Raw genomic sequence first — 22,896 nt, forward strand, 5'->3', positions numbered from 1 at the left:
GTATTCTTAGTTTTAAAATCACAGTTTAATTTAAAATAAGTCCTTAAAAAAGTATTCCTTAAAATACTTTTTTTTTGTGGATCATTTTGTAAATCATTTCTGAACCTCTTTTTGGCATAGAAATTACGGTACCAGTCAAAGCAAAGAGAAGCTCAATAACATTAAAATTCTGGCAAAGGTGAAAAACACTGCAAGTATTTTTTTTTCTCTTTATGGTGTGTTTCAAAAATAAATGCCACAGATTTTCAATGTTTTAAGTTTGCAGGCTGAATGTCATGCACAATCTCTGATAATACCACTTACAGCATATTTAATCACTTGTGCTTTACTAATTGATGTAATATTTATACAGGGCATTGTCGGGGCGACTGTAACTGTATGATAGACTCAATCAGCTCAGCAGGGAAGGTAACCTTCTTGACTGATCCCTGAGTGGTTGTCATGGTTACACTGTGGGGAGTGCATCGCCACCTTTTACGAAAAGGACAGAGCTTGGGAGCTGACATCACATCTATAATTTAAAGTTTGTTTTAAAAGACCATATAAAAAGTAAGAGCTTTGAGTATTTTGCTTGTTCAAAGCTTTTACCTTGCATTCCCATAAACATGAACACAGGAACAAAGGTGAATAATTAAACACCAACACACAGTGAGGATCTCTCTGATGCTGGCGCTGTGTGTATAACTGCTGTAGCACTGTATGTATACGCATGAGTGATGCACTGTACAAGAATCATAGTTTTCCTCTGAAATAAATAAAACACTGTACTGCATGAAAGTGGGTATCTCTTTGCTCTGTTTGGTCATCAGAGGGGTAACTACTGTGATATTCCAGTACTGTAATGCAGTGCTATACTTTGTATCATTGCATTACACTTACGAAAAAGTATTAAGTTACAGAATATTCAAAGAGGGATAATCAACCTCCATCATTTATGAAACACAACTCAAATATGAGGGACATAAACTAGAACGGAGATGGCGGGACTCTAAACTGCATGTTCATTACATCGCATGGAAGGGCCACCTGGTTAAATATAGGAAGGCTCAGGAGTTGGCGAGATCATCAAATTATTCTAATTTAATTGAAACAAATAAAAATAATCCTAGATTTCTTTTTTTTGCTACCCTAGATAAATTAATTAATTCTTCCCCTGATAGTCCTACCCTTGACATTGGCTCCTCTCACAGCTGCAATGACTTCTTGCATTTCTTTAAAAATAAAATACTAGACATCAGAAATGAGATTCCACAGATACCTTCTATTAAGGAGGACTCCAGCACAATTTTACCAACTACACCTATTAAGGCTACTATGGGGGCTTTTTCTTTGATTACCTTACATGAACTGACAGAGCTAGTTCAACATAAGAGAGCTACTACATGCTCTCTTGATCCTATTCCTACAAAGCTATTAAAAGATGTTTTTGGTGTTATTAATACCCACATTTTAAAAATTATAAATGGTTCACTTTACTCCGGCATAGTTCCCTCAGCACTTAAGGTAGCTGTGGTAAAACCTATGCTTAAGAAACACAATTTGGACCCTAAAGTCCTCAATAACTATAGGCCAATCTCAAAGCAACCATTTTTAGATAAGGTTCTAGAGAGAGCTGTTGCAATTCAATTATAACAATTTCTAACTCTTAATGGTATATTCGAGAAGTTTCATTATGGTTTTCATGCTGCACACAGCACCGAGACGGTCCTTGTCAGAGTTGTGAACAGTCTGCTGTTAAGCTCTGACTCAGGCTTTCCATCAGTATTAATTCTTCTAGATCTAAGTGCTGCCTTTGATACAGTAGACCATTCCATCCTACTGAACCGTCTTGAAAGCACAGTAGGACTGTCTGGCCTTGTCCTGTCCTGGTTCAAATCTTCTCTTTCAGTTTGTCTCTATTGGGGAGGTAAATCGGCATTATTGGAAGTTGTCTGTGGTGTTCCACAGGGCTCCATTCTAGATCCCTTGCTGTTTTCATTATATATGCTACCGTTAGGTGATATTATCCACAGACACGGAATGAACTTCCATTGCTATGCTGATGACACCCAGCTTTATTTGTCCCTAAAGCCAGGAATTTCTTCTGCCTGGGTGTTATTAGCAACTTGCCTTACAGCATTGGATGTCACAGAATTTTCTAATGTTGAATTCTGATAAAACAGAGGATATGCTAGTGGGATCACAAAACCAACTAAAAGGAATGTAGGATTACATGAGCTTGACCCTTGCAGTCTCTCATCAAAACTTAAACTAGAAATTAAGAGTTTGGGGGTCATCTTTGATCCTGATCGATCATTTGAGACTCATATTAGGACACTTACTAAAGTATCTTTTCACCATTTGAGAAATACAACCAAACTTAGACCAATTATTTCTGTATCTGATGCTGAGACACTAATGCATGCCTTTGTTTAATCTAGAATTGATTATTGCAATGAACTTTTTTCTGGTGTCCCAAAACGTGTTGTATCCCGCTTGCAGCTTGTTCAGAATACTGCTGCTAGTATTCTGATTAAAACCAGGAAAAGTGAACATATTACCACGGTTTTGGCCTCTTTACACTGGCTCCTGTGCAATACAGAATTGATTTTAAGATTTTGCTGTCAACTTACAAGACCCTGAATGGATTAGCACCTAGTCATTTGCTGGAGTTACTGACCCTGTATCTTCCAAACTGCAATCTGAGATCACAGGATGTGGGGCTTCTAGATATTCCTAGGGTCAACAAAAGCAACACGGGAGGTAGGGCTTTTTCTTGTAGAGCTCCTAAATTATAGAATGCCCTGCCTTTGTTTGTCAGGAAAACTGGGACCGTTACAGTTTTCAAGTCAAGACTAAAAATGCACTTTTATAAAATGACTCTCAGTGGGTTTTTATGTAATTTTAAAATTGCTGCTTTTGTATTATGTGTTACTGTTATTTAAATGGTATGACAGTGGCAGTTGTATGTGTGACATGCAATACAAATGCATTGTGGTTTGTTCTATTTTTCTGCTATGTACTGTACAGTGCTACTTTTGTATAAAAAGCGCTATATACATGCAATAAATAAATAAATACATAAATAATTTAGCTTAAACCAACAGGTAATAGTTTCTTGACAAAAAACACCAAAATAAAACATCTTAATGTACATTGCAAAACTATGGAAGGAATGTTGAATTGGAATGATGCAAAAATACAAAATATTTGCTTTAGGGTTTATATTTAGAATAACTACATTAGTAAATCATTGAAAAATCTTTGCTTGTAACAATTGACAATGAAAACATTAGTAGTAGCTAATGTTACTGGTACAATGCAATCTACTAATTACAAATCTGGTAGGTGTACTTGCATTATACTTTTTACGCTTGGCTGATTTGCATTCTCCTTCTTATTTCCCTGTCATATTTTAATGAATTATGTTTTCAAAATAAATTAACCACATTTTATTAAACAAAAGTAGATTAATCTATCAAAGGCAGACCCTGTCAAATGAATATAGTTTCTGACAACCTGGCCTAACAAAATCAACAGCATTGTAAGCATATCTGTTGAGGCTAAAATATTCAACTAAAAAATGGTGCAGTAACACTTCTAAAACAGACATGGTAAAAAGAATACAAAACATATTTCCACATACCAAGTAGAAAAACAACATGAAGATTGGAAAAGAGAGCAGAAATGCATTAAGAATCTCCAGCACCCCCTGAAGGGGGTTTGAATTAAAAGTACATAAACTCATATTCATTTCTATCATGGTCATTTAAAGATCCTTGTGATTTTCTGTCAGGAGGAAAATACGAGTGACGCATAAAGCCATTTTTCTTTTAGCCTGTCTGGAAAAGGAGTGAGCTCTGACTTTTTAGTCATAACTACGGAGAAAAACTGATATATTTTCTCTCTCATTTCATATTTTGAAATAATTTTGCTCTGATTAACCCCTCCGTGGCCATGTGTACTGCGCGAAGCCAGTGGCTCTCCCGGGATTCAGTCCCTTCTTGTATTTTTCACACTCTCTCCTTTACTACTCAGCTCTACCTGACTTGATAATTCCTGCTAGCGCCTTTTCATATTTATATATATATATATATATATATATATATATATATATAATAATAAAATATTCTATATCATTTTTAGCAAGTTTTAATAATGTTCTGTTTTTCTTTCAGAAACCCAGTCTGCTTGTACTAGGTCCGCCTCTGTACACAGACGGTATACTGCACTAGATGTGTGGTTTTTTTCCAGTCAGCTTTTTGAACTACCGAGACACTGACTGGCAGATACACTGCAATTTTTGAACGACCTTTTTGATGAAGGGAAATCTCCCTCCACACTTAAGATCTACGTGGCAGCTATCTCAGCTTGCCATATTAAAATGGACTCGGTCTCCCCAGGAGCGCACTTCCTATTGGGACAGTATTTGAAGGGTGTTAAATCCCTCTCTAAAGGACCTTGTCCCTTGCTAGCGACTTAATGTAGTGCTGGAACCGCCATTTGAGCCCCTACATTCAGCATAGCTGAAATTCCTGTCAAAGACCGCTTTCCTGACTGTTACTACTGTCGCCAAGCGGGTAGGGGAAATGCAAGCATTCTCAATGGTGAAAGCCTGTTTGTTTTTTAGCAGAGGCAGGAACTGAGGTTACTCTCCGCACTAGTCCTACTTTTCTCCCTAAAGGCATTTCTGCTTTCCATATCAACCAGTCAATGGAAATGGGGACCTTCCATCCACCTCCTTTCCAGTCTGACAGGGAGAGAAAGTTCCATACGTTATGTCCAGTTAGGGCACTGGCGTATTACATTGACCGCATCCAGATTAGTGACAATCTGAGCAATTGTTTATTTGCTTCGGGTCTAGCTCCACAGAAAAGCCCTGTCTAAACGGTGATTGTCAAGGTGGATTGTAGACACGGTCAGGATTGCATGGGATCTAGCCAACCTGCCCCCACCAGAAAAGGTCACTGGTCACTCCACAAGAGGCCTTGCAATCTCTTGGGCATTATTCCAGGGGGCATCTGTTGCAAACATTTGCAACGTTGCAGTATGGGCCACAACTCATACTTTTACCAGGTTCTACTGACTAAATGTCATAGACCAGCAGAACTCTGGTTTTGGGACCAGAGTGTTAAGGACAGCCACTCATCCTGCTCTTTAACATTTTTATTGTGTTCCACTTTAAGTCCTGGGGTAGTTAGCCACACACCTCTTTGAACTTCTTGTGTTAAATGCTGAGGTTACTCAGTGTAACCTTGCTGCATATACACTGCATGAGGGTTCTCCCTCACTGTACTGTGGACCATATGCCATGGACCCTTATCCTCGGCCAGAATGCTAAAGGCAGTTTTTCTTCCTTTTTAGCACATCTGCCGGTCCTGCAAGTCCTTCACTTGTAACGGCTTGGGTATTGTATCCCATTTGGTAATGGTTAAATTTCGTACTTGAAAGGGAACATTAGGTTATTATCATAACCCTGGGGCCGGTTGCACAAAAAAAGTCTTAACTTAAGTCTAAGACTTAGTTCAAGTCCAGTGAAATTGGTCTAACGTAAGACCTTGAGATAAGTCTGTTGTAAGACTGGGCTTCAGCTACTGTTGCTAAGCAACGAAGACCGGTTATTTTTTCAAGTCTGTTTGAAAAAAAAAAATGTCTGGCAACGGCAAAGTGAAGAAAATTAATTTTAGCGAAGAAGAAAAATTGGCAATTGTAGAAGAAGTAATTATTAAAAAAGAAATAATATTGGGGAGGTTAGGGGTGTCATTAAAAAATTCGGACAAAAATAAAGCCTGGCAAGAAATTACTGGACGGGTAAATGCCATCAACCCAGCCGTAAATCGCACTGTAAATGAAATTAAAAAAACTTGGATGACTGCAGGGATGCTGTGGCTTCTGTTAGTTGCAGGCTCCAAGTCATCTTTTAACATTTCCACTAAAGTTAATACGTCCTCATTGTGGAAACGCAGTCGTTCAAACATAGCAATGTTATTTTAATCCTCTAAGGGATTGTGTCTGTCAAATACTCTTTCCCTACGAAATGCACTTTCATTTAAAAATTCAGCAAAAGCTATCAGTGCTGCTGCCATGTTGGCTTCTATAGCAACAGATACTTTTTTTCCATTTAAGCCTGATGAGAGGGAGGCTTCAAAAAGGATTTAAATTTAAGACCAGGCTCAAATTAAGACTTTTTGTGCAATGGGTCTTATTTATTTTGGGCTTAAATTTTAAGTCTAAGTCCAAGAAGTGGTCTTAAATGCATTTAAGACCTTTTGTGCGACCGGCTCCTGGTTCCCTGAAATAGAAATGTAACCATTACCACTCAAGGTTGCTGAGTTCACTCCAACACAGTAGGCCTGAAGAGGAAATGGGGCTGAGCCTTATGCGTCACTCGTATTTATCTCCTGGGGGTGGAGACAACTTCTGATGCATATATGGCTTTTAATGGAGCAGCTTTGATATAAGTGCTCAGCTAATTCGGGCTATAAGAGATATCCCATTCAGTAATGGTTAAATTTCTATTTCTTATCTCTTTAAATTATATTTAGGAGATAACAATCTTCCGAAAGGATTGAGACGAAATCTCCAAGTACACTGAAATGGCTGGTTTCACAGACCTCACGTAATCTTGGACTATCTAATGTTACCGTAGGTGAGGCAGTCCAAGATTAGCACTAATTGAGGTCTGTGAAACCAGCTGTAAGTATTCTCTATGGTGTTATGTGAAAAGCATACCAAGAAAAAAAACAAAACTGGAATAAAGAGAATTAGCATTAAAAAATTGCACAGTTATTATAGTTTTTGTTATGTGGTGCTTTTAAAATGTTACAATGAGGATAGTTGGGCCTCAATTACAATGTAATCCTTGTGTATGTATGTTGTAAATAATATTGTTTTGTGGTGTTTTGGTGGTGGTTGGCAGGGATGGGGTTAATTTCCTATCCCTACCAAAATACATGTGAGAATGTGGCTGGAGCCAAATTGAATAACTGATGACAATTAGGCTCCAGCCACAAGGTATTTATGGAGAGAGGAGTTTTTGGTGAGTGTTTGTGCTGCTGTTATTATTTTGAACACTTTGTAGTGAAGGCCAATGCCCAGCCTATGGTTTTTGGATTTTGTTTAAACCTGTTGCTTTGGCCCTTGAGCTGGTTGTTTTGTTCCTGTTTATTGTGTGCGAGACCTGTTTGTTTAACCTTTTATTTTTTACTCTGTGAGCAATTGTGTTTTTTTGTTTGTAAAACCTTTTTATTTTATATTTATTAAAGTGCTTAAACTGCATTTTCCTGACTCTTCCCTCTGTGGCTATAGTGTCACAATGTGTTTTTACAGACTGCATAGCCATGTATATATTTGTATATTAAATTAGTTTACTGGTCTGCTGTAGTTCTACTGGGTTTATAGTGTTTGATTCCTACAGAAAACCAAACTTAAAATACAGAAATGGTAGAACTAGTTTTAAAGCATTCTCCAATAATGTATCTATTATAAGTGTATTGAAGTTTTCCTTCACCTTGCCTGGGGCAATGTATGACAACAGCTGTTCTCTAATCTCACACTTTCATTACATAATACTGACAATTCTAAGCATCCTTATGGCATTCATGGTTGTGTTGTTTCATCAATCCTGTTTGTAAGACCTTGGGTAATAGGGTCTTAAATAGTCTGCAAGAACAAGTGGCAAACATACAGCTTTATTATTTCATATATAGCTTGTTAAATGTAGTGAATTGGTTTAAACATGTGTACTATGATATTAATGTAAGATACATCTGTTTATTTATTTGTACTGTGTAAACTACCTACCTCTTGCCATTGTTGGAGAAGACTCACACTCCATGCTAGAATGTGTTGCGGGGCAGTTTCTATCTTCACTAATGCTCGCATGGTCATTACAGCATGACAACGATACTGTACGAGAAGAGCTGATGTTTTACATTGCAGTAAGTATTGATGGACGAACAGAAGGACAGCTTCCACCATAAATCTAAACCTTCTGATGCTCTCAAGAACTGCAAGAATCTCCCAACCATTTCCCTCACAATTCGAGAAGCGGTTCTAAAGTACAACATATGTACGGGTCTACTAGATCCCCATCTCTAAGGAATAATACATAAAAGCAGGAAATTATCGTATCAAGCAGTGTTGTGCGATACACTGCTGTTACAGATTCTGTCCTATGTCGTGCTCTAAAAACTACCAATGCAGACGAGCACAGTCTTCAAATAATTTCAAATTCTCTTGAAATTAAATAAACGTAATTTGCCACATTAATTATTCACTTTTTACTCACACCACACTCCTTCTCCGCTCCTAACTCTCCTACACAACCCTCCCCAATCCTTTGTTCTTTTATAGGGTGTGACCGGGGGTAATTGGCAACCAATCATGCCATTCCCACCTGGCCACATCCCACACTTTTCCAATCACTAAATTAAACAATTTCCATCACCAGACACCCACACACACAAGCACCCATGTGTAGAGCCTCTGCTCTGGACACAGCCTCCTCCTACTCTGTCACTATATATATAGCCAAATGCTGATGGCTTTCTGAAAAAACAAGTTAACATTGTTACTAAATATAAGCTCTATTTGATAAGCTAAAGATAATTACAATGTTTTTTTTTTTGTTCTTTTTTATTGTTTTGTGCATCAAAAACAAATACATGTTTGTGTATTCCCTGCCAGGCTTGGTCATTCTGAAGAGTATAGTACATTACAACTTCATCTCTAACAAATCTCTGGAGTCGTTAGACCTCATCTGTTCCTGTGAATTGTCACTTATATCATTCATCTGACATTATCATAGATAAGCATCTTTTACACTAATCCTGATATCAAATACACTCGCTAGGCCTAAATGTCTTCCTCCAACGGTTTTGGTATCCTGGATATGGCAGGATTGAAAATAAACACAAAGTAGAAAAAAACCCAATCTGCAGCAGTGTAGACACTGAGGATAAATTGTTGAGGCCTGCAGTGGGGTTGAAGGCGCATTTAAACCAAAATGGAAGAATTCTAATGAGAAATCAATTCAGACTCAAAAGGGTAGTTTATATAAGGTCTGGTCATTGATTTTTTTGGTTTATTATTTATTATAGTGGCTCACAGCAGAAAATTGAAACTGTAAGATGTATTTAACAAAACTGGGATCTGGATACCAATCTGCAGTCCCAAATTATCAGAACTCATGGAACACTGTGGGGGTTCCAGAATAATAATTCAACTATACATCTCTGAAGGTTTAAAACACAGCTACTTTTTTCAATAGTTTTTTTCTTTTTTAAAATAAATAAATAACCTTGAATCTTTATGTTGTGCCACTATCCTGTAAAGTAATGCTGGAAACTGGCAAACTTCTATCATACACGCCTATCTATGCATAGATGTTTCTGATTGCATTTTGCTTTAATCTGATAAACTCACGATTTTATAAAATATTTGAAACCTTTGAGGTTTATTGCACGATAAACTTGACGAAAAACTCTCTGTACGTGTTCGGAGTGGTAAAATATGACCTTTGCGGTTGCTTGTTGAGGCAGCATACTTTTGAGAATAAAACAGATGTTACAACATTCTTATGTGAAGTGAACAGGTGAAATGTGAACATCTCATGGAGTCGGTGTACATCATTAATCCACGGTAAATGCCATCTGGGGTAACAGATCTTTAGAATCTTGAAACTTAATTTAAACAGGCCCAGCAATCCAGTCCAAATTATGCTAAACCAAGCATTTCATTAAAGCACATCCACCTTTGGATCGGGACACCTAACTGTCGCTGAGGTCAGTTACTTAGCAGCTAATGACTGCTGATGAGGAGAATATTGTTTAAGATGACGAGCCTCTGAGAACTAACCAACGCATCAGTGTTACAATATGTCTCTTGCATAGATTTGTACTTTTCTTTATACATGTTTAAACTACTGAACCTAGATTAACAGCCTGGTGACAGGAATAAGCTTTAAACAATTACTGATGAATGGCATTCTGTGTATGGCATATAAGCAGCTACACACTAACTACATCTTTACTGAGAAATCTAGGTTATCTGTGTTATATTTCAGCAGGCTGTCTGGGCTCTGTTTCATATTCAGTGCCCAGATCCTTTGTGTCTGGAATAATGTGCCATGCTGCTAATACAATTACCCCTCTATAGCATTCAACGGAGCTTGATCTCAAAGGAGTGAACCACTTCTCTCTGTGATTTCTCTTTATCTAAATGTTGGGAAGGGCAAGTAACAAATGCATTGAAACTTGAGTGGCAGCCAGTTATTATAAACATGTTCAAGGACAATAAATCATGATCAATAAAGGTAGCTGGGGCCAAACCCATTCACAGACCCAGGCAACAATAGCAACATGCACCACATATGAGATAAGCAGTTTGTTTTGTTAAGAGTATCCATACCCAAGGCTCGGACATTTGCTAAAATCCATTCCTGTCAGAAGAGAAGGGTGTAGCCCTTTGTTTCTGCTGCAAATCATATTATTAGTATAATTTACTTAATATATAATCTAACCACAAATACGCTCTTTTGTGGTTTTCTAACCACTTATCATAAATGTTTTTTGAGAGCAGACAGCACACAGGGCATGCTTAAAAAAACATAATACAGCTTATAATCTTACAGCTGCCTGTACATACTAACACTGTAAACTCAGGAAGCTCTAACAGAACCTATAGGGCTGTAAATGGCTACTACTGCTTATAATATTATTATTATTATTATTATTATTATTATTATTATTATTATTATTAATAATAATAATAATAATAATAATAATAATAATAATCATAATAATAACAACAACAACAACACAACTTGGCAATTATGAATAACAAAATTGTGTTAATGATTAGAAAATGTATTATTCATTTTTATACAACACTGATAAAATTAAAATACAAATGAAACTTTAACTGTGCACTTACCGTGCTGAATCCTGGAAGAGCAGCAGAATTCAGATCATGCAGTAGTACTGTACTAACATTCCATGTCGCCAACGTGTTTGCCAGAAACAGACGGTTCGGTGCTTTTACTGATTTCTTTCCCTCTGACATTCTGGATCAGAAGAGAGATTTTTTTCTCTTTGAAGGCTTCAGCCAAACATATCTGCTTCTGTTTGCTCATTACTGCCACTAAATAAACGATTCTATAAGCTTAACATGCCTGTTTCGCTTCAACCGATCGCACAAGATACATGCAAGTCCACACTTATGAGGATAAGATTTTGCAAATCAAATGTAAGCCAGTGCATAAGGCTGCGGGCGCTAATGAGACCAGGTAATATCTGTGTTAAAAGGGTAATCTAGACTAAAAAACACTATATTACTCATAATTTCTTTTTTAGAAGCTACGAATCACACAATACAAACCAGATACTATTACCAATCAAATTGACTCAGGGTTTCTATGAAATGATCAAGTCCAGGACTATGGTTCTCCGATTCAGAGGCAGCCAACATCATCTGAAATTATTCTCTAGTGGCACTAATTCAAAGATTTACACACAATTAGTTGAAATAATTCCAATCATTCTGTAAGCCTTTTTTTCCCTTTAGCCAAGGAAACAGAGCTCCTGGTACACATCACAAGGGGTTATGGAATATGCATTAAAGAGCCCTGAAGTCATATCCAAGTGCATACTGAGCCAACAATGACTACTATTTACTATTCAATACATGACAAAGGTGGTTCTACACTGTAGGTGTGCGGCGCAATGCGAGCGACTGGAGCTGATTTTGTATCTACATCAAAGGCAAACTTTCACGTGACCCTATCCGTACATACAGTATTTCCCATATATGTTATTGACAGCTAGTACAAACATGGACATTGACAGATGCAGTGCTGCTGCAATACTTCTCTTGCGTCACTCACCACACATACTAGTAATAATACCTTTGTATGAATTTAATGAACAACCATTGAGCACAGGCTACCACTGCACTTCCTGAATCCATTTCTCGTCTTCCATGTATATCGCATATTTGTGTTATGACCTGTGTCAAGTTTACTGATATTACTGACATTGCTTCTGATTGGTCCATTTCACTTTAGACCATTCTGATTGTTCCGTTTCACTCTAGTCTCCCGCGATGCGCGGGAAAAATAGAACACAGTTCTATTCCTGTGGAGTCGCTCCTTCACCCAGACTGGCCGCTCACGTTGCTTGGGGGTGGTGAAGACGCACCCATGCATTCCAGTCACTTCTAAATTATTCGCTTACATCGCTCAAGTTGCTCGCCTCCAGTGCAGAACCGCCTTAAGCATGTCAAATATGAAATTAGCTTGGAGTACTACACATCTGTTTCCAGAAGCATTATACCTTCATACCCAATTTAAAAACATTTAAAAAATGGTTTCCTTACCGAAGTCTGCAAGCTTCAATTCTCCTGTGTCGCTGATCAACAGGTTCTGAGGTTTCAGGTCCCTGTGCAGAATGTACCGCTGGTGGGTGTAGGACAATCCCCGGAGCAACTGAAATAAAAATAACTGAAAAAAAAAATAATAGAAAAGAAGAGGAACATGTTATTATATTCAAAGCCCTTTAATCAGTGGTTAAAGAAAAGGGCTTGCAACCAGGAGGTCCCCGGTTCAAATCCCACCTCAGCCAGACTCGTTTTTCGGGTGAGACGTAGTTGTAAGTGACTCTGCAGCTGATGCATAGTTCACACACCCTAGTCTCTGTAAGTCGCCTTGGATAAAGGCGTCTGCTAAATAAACAAATAATAATAATAAAATATGATGAAGACATTGAGAGAAACAGTCCTGGAATTCAACAATCCTATTAACATTCTGTAACAATTATTAACATTAACAGATGGATTGTTCCATGAAGGCAGCATTGTTTAATAAATATACTTTTAATAAAGTGAACACTGATGCAGGAATTTCAAGTGGGGAAATGTGACCACTGGAGGTAACTTTATGAGACTAGAGAACTGTTTAGAATTAGAATTACTGATCCAATATTTTTGGAAAAAGACGGTCACAACAGAGGCTCGCAGCATTCCTTCTGGGTGTTTTGGCAACCACTGAATCCCATTCCTGTGTAAAGTGACTGTTATTTTAACTTCTTACCTAGAATTCACTGGGATTCATTTTCTTTTACAGTCTAAATCCAGGTCACAGCTTAATAGGCAGAGCTGGGATATACACAGTACTGCCAGTAATTAAAAACATCTCACTTGGGGCCAACACAGTAAATGTTCTGCTACCAAACTGGTATCCTGAAGCACAACTGACTCTAGCAAATGATACATTTGGGATTTGTTGGTAGCAGACGGTTATTTTTTATTTTTTTTTGTCACCACTAGTTCAGGATGCCTCTTTGACCAATATGTTGCAATTTAATGGATGTATTCTGTTGAACTAAAATCTTAGCTGTACTTACAATTATAACTAAAACTTGAATACTGTAGTTTAATAACGCATGGCAACACATATTTTGTTTGGATAATTGAGATGGTACTGTATCGAAAAACATGAATTTGCTTTCATAATCAGGTTTCGCTGCAAATACAGTTGTTTCAGTCATTGTCATGGGATATAAACAGGACCAAGGAAGTGGGTCTATTAGTAACTAATTGTGTTTAGATAACAGTTATTTAAAATGTATACAGGAATAGTTGAGCAGTTTGTAGTAGTGGTTAGGGCTGTGGATTCTTGACCGGAGGGTTGTGGGTTCAATCCCAGGTGGGGAACACTGCTGCTGTACCCTTGAGCAAGGTACTTTACCTAGATTGCTCCAGTAAAAACCCAACTGTATAAATGGGTAATTGTATGTAAAAATAATGTGATATCTTGTAACAATTGTAAGTCGCCCTAGATAAGGGCATCTACTAAGAAATAAATAATAATAATAATTTATAAATACACAATCTTACATGCCTACTAAAATGCAAAATGTTTAAGGTACTGGGGCCTCTTGTCGGTTAGTGGCATCCTAGCATAAATGATGTTTGACATTCTGTTAACATATTCATAAAGCAATTAATGAATCAAGAGAGCCATGTTCTCCCTCAAGACTTTTATAAATCCAGTTAAGTTCTCTTCAATATTTTCCACCACATTTAACAACATCCCTCCAAAAAAAGACGAGGCATCTGGTAAGAGACTGACTTTCCCCCAGATATAATAACTGAATTAAAGCTGTCCATCTGGCTTTAGAGATCAGAGGAGCGCTTCCAGACAGATGCATATCTCCACTAATCAAAGGACAAACGGCACAGAGAAAGAGAAACGTTTGAAAACTTTCCATCACAGTAGGTGTTGAGGGTATGAGGGAATCAATAATTGCCAGTGGCATACAGGAATATGTTCAGGCTTTTTAAGCCATGTGTGGCAGGGCTGAGGCCTGCCCCTGTCAAATACAGTTTTGTTTAATTATAAATATGGTTTGGTGGGATGTGGTTTGATTTTTTTTTTTTTAAATACAAATGTGTTTCATTTGTTTAATTGTCAAATGTTGGATATGGCAGGGCTGGGAGGTTAAACGTCCCTCTCTGCCTAATTAAAAGGAATGTGCAGCAAGTGGCCAGGTGTCAATTGAAGAGTTGACAATCAATTAACCCTGGTTACCTGCCTTTAAAAAAAGGACCAGCACGTGGTTCTTTGTTTGTTCCTGTTCCTTTGTACCAAGGTGAAGATTCATGCCTGCGTGAATAGCCAGGAAGAGTGAACCGGATGGACCAACTAAGGTTCTCACCAGGTATAGCCGGGATAACTGCAGCGTTTAGGTAGGGATTCATTTAGGGACTTTTTAATCCTACCAAAGTTTATTTAGTTTATGTTAGGAAGAAGGTGCGGGACCTTCCTGTGTAGCTGGAGTAGCGCACGCCGAGCTTGGCCACCTTTTATTTTCTAGCTGTTTTAGTACAGAGTTTTTGTTTTGAATTTTGTATTATGTACACTTGTGTGTATGTCTTTCTGCACGAGGGATACCATTGCTGGTACCCTAGTGGCGGACACCGACCACTTCAACTCCTTGTAAATAATAAACCCTGGACGCCCAAGTGCCATTTGCAACTCAAACTCTCTGTCTCTCTCATCTCTCAGCGGATACCCACACAGTAACAGTACACCCGATACACCATGGTTTCAGGGTATTATACTGAAACGTGAAGAATTAATCTTGCCAGCAAGAACCTCTGCATGGGCGTACCTTTAAAAAGTTCAAATAGACAGAGAGATGAATTATGGAGCATTGTTGACTTGACATGGCTCAATTCTACTAGCAATGAGTATATTTAATTAGCATTTTCACTTTTGTTTTACATTTTCAAATATCTGAAAAAAAATTCCAATATTCCATTTCATATTATTCATTAACTTATGTGTCTTCATAGTAGATATTCATAGTATATACAACGATCATTGAAATTGTTTAACAAGATGTCTTTAGATACAAATGGAAAATATATGAGTTGGAATCAGTCTGCTCATGGTTTGGAACTCCACTATGACCACATCTGGCAGCAAACTTACTTCCAGTCTTAGAAGGAGGCACACCCTCTGTAACAAAACCAAATGACTTTCATACTTAATTTAGGGCATTGACAAACAGAACCGTGGTAATAACTTCTTCAACAAAGCGTTTTTATCTTTAAAAATGAATACCATAAGTAGTTAATTATGCAATTCTGTTAATTTTAAATATTTATATTACAAGAGCTTTGACAGAAGTGTGCACTGTGACTGACACATTATTATTTTGCTGCCAGCTTGGTAACCACAGTTTCTAAAGTGCAATATATGTAATGGATATTGGAGCTTTTGATGACAGTTTGAGATTTATTTAACATTTTAAATGTACACATATACACCAGAAAAACCTCATTAACTTGATGGCACTGCCAGCTTGTTTTTCAAGAGGGACCCAGGAAACAAAATAAACATCAATTCAGACACACGTTTCTCATTAAGTGATTACATACTATATTTTAATTTACCCAGGGAAGCTGCATTTCATATGTAGGTAACTGATTCCAGAATTCAGAGGGTCTGTACCAGCTTTATCACTGTTATTGCTTTGTTTTTAAAGTTATTAAAGGTATGGTTCCCGATTATCTTAGTACTTTGGTCAAAAAGGTCAATACTGGCTATAGTTTGTGATCTCATGATTCTGGTAGTTTGGTAGTCCCAAGGATATGAACACAAGTAGGAGAATTGGCTTTTTCTTATCGACTCCCAAAAACCTGTAACACTTTTTCTTATGGTTTAAGAATGGCATTTGATAACCTCTCATTTTTTGGTTATAAAGAGTGTATTAGGGATTTGTTTAAAACTCCTTGCCATTGCTTTTTTTGTAGTCACAAGTATCTTGGACCGCCTTGACTACTGCAACTCTCTCCTGGCCGGCCTCCCTGCTTCTGCTCCAGCTCATCCAAAACTCACTCGCCCCTTTTCCCTTCCTCGTTTCTCCCACGCAACTCTGCTGCTCCACTCCCTCCACTGGCTCCCTATCGCCGCTCGCATCCAATTCAAAACTCTTCTTTTCGCCTATCGCTGTCTTGACCTTTCTGCTCCCCCCTATCTCCAAACTATTATTTCTCCCTACACCCTCTCTCACCCCCAGCAGATTAGCTGTACCCCCCCTCTGCTCCCCTGCTCCCAGAGCCCACTCCTTCTCCACCCTTGCCCCTCAGTGGTGGAACAACCTACCCACGGATGTCAGGGCTGCTCAGTCCCTGACCACCTTCCGGCGCCTCCTCAAGACACACCTGTTCAGACAGCATCTGTAAACCTCACAACTCTCAACTATACTGGACTATATGGCACCCAATTGTATCAGTACTTGCATCACCTTGTACTTGCACTTAACTGCTCCAGACTTTGCTGTATTCTACTACCTCTTTCAATTATAATTATACTTTCTGTATCTTGTACTTGATTTTACTGTTAAAGGTAACCGTAGTCACATTTTTTGTAATTGTTCTTATCTGAAATCATTGTTATCCAGTTATTGCACTTACTACTTGCTCTTAAGGGAATTTACTTGTATAAGCAAATGTTTACTATAAGTGCTTAACTGCTCTTAGTCGAAATCTCTCTCAAACGTAATTATTTACTGTATTTTATTTTTCTTATTTGAATTTGCTCCTATTTACTACTGACTTTATTGTATCTTATACAACTGGTCTTATTTGTAATGTGATACTTTGTAATCTGATTTTAACAACTGTAAGTTGCCCTGGATCAGGCCGTCTGCTAAGAAATTAATAATTTCAGTTGGGAATTTTGACAAGCTGTAGCAGTGCAGCACAAGTGTCAGCAACAGATACGTTTTATGGAGCAGTTTCAATTCAAAACACTGCATTAGTTCATTATGTGACACACTGTAAGGAGTTATAAGCTAACTTTACATTTAACCTTAAGGAGAGGTCAAGGTCACGATCAAGGTAATTTTTCAAGAGAGCATATATAGGTTCCTAAATGTGTTGCATAGTAACCATAGCCCTATGTGCACTGTAAGGCTAGTTTTAAATGTGCCCTTAGAGAGGTCAAAGGTCATAGGCAATGTGATTTTTGGATTGAGCATATATGGGTTCCTATCTGTGTTCTATAGTAACCATTAACCTATATACACTCTGTAAGGAGTTATAAGCTAGTTTTACATTTGACTGAAGGTTTTGAAAGGTTTGTAAAGAAATGCATCAGGTGGCTACTGTATATTGGTTTATGCACAAACACCATTCTTGAAAAAGTCAATTGTACTGACACAGGGATGAAGCTTGTCAACTTTGGAGTTAATCAACTAAACCGTGTTCAAGCAGTCTTAAATTTAAGAACGAAATGTAGTTCTGGTGGCCATCTTGTTTGACAAAAGAACACCATTTTGCCTTATTAGAATTCCATTGTCCTCAGGATGACACCTATCAAGTTAGGAGTTAGTTGGTTAAACGGTTTGGAAACAGAAGCAGTTTGATGTTTGGGAGCGTTTTGGTGGCAGAAAACTGAAAGCGTGTTTGGTTGCTGATGACATATGCGAAGTTTCAGATCAATCGGTTCACCGGTTCCCAAGAAGAAAATTTTGAAAAGTTTTTCCAAAAAATGCATCAGGCCGCCATCTTGGTTGACGCAGGAGCACAATTTTTTTTGCATCTGAACTGTAATCTACACGGGATGATACCTGCCAAGTTTCATGTTGATTGATTACACCGCGTGCGAACAGGAGCAGTTTAATGTTTTGGGAGGAAAAACGACAATAAAAATAAAAATCTTTACAATAACAATAGGCTTCCCAAGCCAGCTTGGAAGCCTAATAATAAAAATAATAATAATAATAATAATAATAATAATAATAATAATAATAATAATAATAATAATAATAATAAAAGTAAGATTGGGGTCAAGCCATAAGCCAAGGTATTTAAAGGATTTTACTCTTGTTAAAGTATGCCTTTCCAGAAATTTGAGAAGTTTGAAGCACCATTATTAGTTTTTGTAACATTCAAGACCAGTTTATTTGATAAGAAAACATTGTTGCACTAATGAAAAAATGCCTTTGTCAGTCTGCGCTGAGCGGATTTAAACTACTGTTGGCACAGTACAATACTGTGTCATCAGAATACCATTGAATACTGGACTCTTCACAGACCTGGGGCAAGTCATAAATAAGAAAGTAGCATTTTTAAGATAAGTAACAGCTGGCATATACACTAGTGGTCCAACTAAATATTATTTTTGTTCTGTTAGATCTGCACCAAGCACAAGGCATATTGTGAGTTTACCGCTTCAAGTGCTGGTAGGGTTTTGAAAATGCAAATTTGCAGGATGTCAAGAAAGTAGTAAATGCAATCGATTTTTGCGGCATTGCGGTTGATGTAACATTTATAGCATTAAAAGTCCATTCCGCTGCAGGGAATTTACTTGCCCCCCTTTTTTTTTCCTTGGAGGCAATTTTCAAACAATGCTAGATATTGTATCCTTTGTGTTATTTCTGTTGAAATTCTCAAATTCTGCACTAACAAACAGCTGAAAGGTGGGGTTTTATTGTCAATTTACACAAGTAATGAATTCCTGCATGAAACTTCTTCAAATATTACTTGAATCCTTATATCTACTGTAATAGATTTGAAGGAAAATGTCATTCTGCTGCACCGCTAATTATGGTTGCTATGGAGCCATGCTAGCATTTGATTAGGATCAATCTGACATGAAAAATGAGAGTGGCAATGTAAAATTGAGTTTGCTATTCAGCAGTTACGCTGTTATGCAAAATAAGCACCTAGAGCTTGCTATGAATACCATTTTCTGTTCAGCATTAAACTATACAAGTCATTTTCTTTTTGTTGTGCATTTGTCATTGTTTCGTTGATTAAAATACACATTATATAATGTGTTATTATTATTATTATTATTATTATTATTATTATTATTATTATTATTATAGGAAACTTTCTATATTTTGATGTTTTATTTCCTCCACAAACTTTTTAACTTTTTAACATGATTGCTGCTCAGTGCTGTCAGCTACTGCTATGTAATGTTCAAACATAAACACTTCTTCCCATTGTATTAAATAGTTCACAGCAGTTCAACATATATTCTAGAAGGCTGATAGATTGATTAGACTTTCATAATACTGTGCTTAGTTCCTTGATCAAATATGTTGGCTGTATCTTTTTTATATAACTATTACTTTATTTGTCTTCTTAGGCTGCATTCACACCGGGTCCGTTTCAAACAGACTCGGTCTGGTTCGCTTTGTTTGAAAAAATGTATCAATGTGCTTGCTGTTCATACTTATCTGTGAGCAAATGGACCCAGTTTGCTTGGGTGCGAACTAAAGTTAGTTTTCTTGGTACTTTCCATTTTTTTCAGGACCGACTCCATTTGGGTTCACAATGCAGTTTTCAAGTGAACTCAGTTTGTTTATATGGTGTGTGAACCGGATGTTTACAATATCTGCAAGGCATATTGAAAGATTTTCAGCTATTGGTGTATTGCTCTGGTTTTTAATATAGCATTTTTTAGATTTTTACATATTGCTGTGGAAGAAAGCACTTGGGGAGAAACTGACAATCCTAGTTTTCACGGGGTGTCTGGTAACCCTAATGTAGTTCTGTGATGGGGTGCCCCGCCCCTAGATAGAGGGGCGCTGTATTGTTATGTTAGGTGTTTTTCATGTGTTTGTTTTTGTAAATATGATATCATGTTTGTTTATATGCGGGCGGATGAAAGCCGTCCGCTATTTAGCATTGTTTATTTTGGATTGGCAGGGAGGGGGTTAAATCCTATGTGAGAATGTGGCTAGAGCCTTAATTATGTAATTGTTCATTATTGGTTAATTGGGCTCCAGCCACAAACTACAAAAGCAAGGCTAAATCCTTTGTCTAGGGGGAGAGTAGGAATATGTTTGAAGAGACAGCACAGACAGACAGACAGACAGACAGACAGACAGAAAAAGGAAGACGATTGCTACCTTTATTGTGAGACATATAGGTACTTGTTTATGTTTACTTTGTTTTGGCCCTTGTGCCTTTTGTTTATGTTTGGAAAGTCTTTATTTTGTTGCTTTTGATTATTTAATAAATATACTGCGCAGCCACACAGTTTTGCCTGCAGTCCTGCTTCTGTGTTGTGTACTGCTTCCTGGACGCTGATGTCACCACCACTAGCCAGCCTGTCACAAGTTCCCAAATACATTTTTGTTTTTTTGCTCTACTTGTTTCCTCAGAATATGAACTAAACTATGCACAAAATGCTTGCTTCCAACTCAGGTTACCTTGTATAGTTCATTTCCTATGTGCAAAAGGACCGAGTCCAGCAGTTGTTCACACAACGTTTTGCACGCGAACCAGACTCGGTGCCTTTGCCAAATGGACCGAGACCACCTCTTTAGGTGGACTCGGTATGGTTCGTTTCCCAAGTGGACTTTGTTGTTCACACTGCACACCAAACGTACCGAACAGTACAGAGTGGGGACCAAACTCTCTAAACGGACCCAGTGTGAACACACCCTTGTCAGTTACAGAGCAGATCATGTGATTTAGAATTCCCTTATGAAGACATGGCTCAGATCACACAAAGTGGAGATGGGATTTAGATTGGATTCTGCACCTGATCTCCAGGCCTGAAAATGAAGGGGAAGTAACGGCTGCATTGAATAAAAACAGCTCATTCAGATTGTTATCTTTACTTCCATAAGCTGTGTTCCAATAAGCACTTTGCCATGAAAACTTAAAAAAACCGTAAATAACATATACATATTAAACTTGAAGATCTACAGAGACTTTATATTCAAGTTAATATCCAATTTTTGGAAGGCAGGGTGAGTATTAAATGGACTGAAAACCTGATCACATCTGTTATATCCAAACACCCATGTTTCTCATTTACCAGCCTACACTTGAAAGCATCTGCAAAAGACAATCTTAATCTGGCGTAACATTACTCTATCAGCAATACATCTGCCTTGTTCTTTGGATTGTAAATGAAAAGATAGAAACTTGTTTAACTGCAATCAAGCCCATAGCCATCTCATTAGCATATCCATTACATTTAAGAGATACTGTAGCATACCAACAACTGAATGCCAACTTCATTAACTGTGCCATATGTTAAAATGTCCCATTACAATTAGGATTACATTTCTTAGCACTTCACAGATTCCTGTGTGTAAAGGCAAGTGTGTAGATATCTAACATCAAAGTTGTTTCAATACATATGTCTTGAGCTTGTAATTACCCTCAATTTTATTTCTTTCACTTAAAACGTTATTAGATATGGGCTCTTTAAAGCTCTTCCATAGGGTTTGATATTAAAATCCAAGACAAGCAGCAAAACATATGAATCTATGTAATCAGAAACAGAAAAAAGGCAATGAATTATCTAACTGCAACACTGAACATGAGACTATCTCATGTGGTACAGTATTTGTGATTATATATATATATATATATATATATATATATATATATATATATATATATATATATATATATATATATATATCATTTTAAATTGATTGACAATTCTTGACATTAGCAATGGAAACTTATACACCCTAATAACAAACACAAGGTAAATCACCAATCTAGACCAATGTGCTGGCAGAGTATTTACATAATGAATGTAGCCTGTATGTAGGAGCTCTTCAGATTCTACAATTGTTTAGTTCTAGTTTTGAATCAGTTATATCTTAGTAAATACATTCTGCTAGTTTACTGAGCCAAGCCAATATCCAGCACATCATGGTATCTTTTGGTTCTTTTCTTGTAATTTACACAATACATGGATATAATAAAATGTAAATTATAGAACAATAAATCAAATATGTTTAAAATTGCTGATGTTTCCTCAATTATTGTGCTGTAGCTTACTTTGAGTTCAATGGGCTTTCTGCAATCTGGTCATGGGACCTACCACACCTATTGATTACTTACCAGGAATAAAGAGTTGTTGTTTTGATCAGCAAACATGAATCACTTACTTTTTAGAGGAACTTATTGCTTTTGAGCCAACTCGGCTAATTCATCCACAGCATGAAACCTGATAATGGTGTAACAGGTTGTAACAATAAAATATAAAACTACTACGACTACAACTACTACTACTACTACTACTAATAATAATAATAATAATAATAATAATAATAAACCTGACAATGGTGTAACAGGTTGTAACAATAACATATAAAACTAATAATAATAATAATAATAATAATAATAATAATAATAATAATAATAATAATAATAATAATAATAATAAACCTGTTTCGAATCATAATGGATTGCAAATTTCAATGAAAAACATCCAAAGTGGCATGGTATATTTTATTTGTGTGTGTGTGTGTCTATGCACTGCTGTTAACATCTTTGGGGAATATGAAACTGCTAGAGAGTGGTGACTGGCAGGTCCAGTCCAATCACCAGCGCTCTGGAAGAAGCCATCTACTAGTCAGGTCT

The 22,896-nt window shown here is 37.2% G+C and overlaps 1 protein-coding gene across 2 annotated transcripts in view; it reads right to left on the reverse strand.

Moving 5' to 3' along the window:
• Window positions 1-22,896, reverse strand: part of LOC117435835 (cyclin-dependent kinase 14) — a 198,424-nt gene that overhangs the window by 94,788 nt on the left and 80,740 nt on the right. For both annotated transcript variants that reach the window (XM_034059293.3, XM_034920855.2), the window contains one exon: window positions 12,355-12,478. In XM_034059293.3, coding sequence (XP_033915184.1) covers window positions 12,355-12,478 — 124 coding nt within the window. The remainder of the gene's footprint in view (window positions 1-12,354; window positions 12,479-22,896) is intronic.

The sequence above is a fragment of the Acipenser ruthenus genome, chromosome 3, assembly GCF_902713425.1.
Source record: "Acipenser ruthenus chromosome 3, fAciRut3.2 maternal haplotype, whole genome shotgun sequence".
NCBI lineage: Eukaryota > Metazoa > Chordata > Actinopteri > Acipenseriformes > Acipenseridae > Acipenser > Acipenser ruthenus.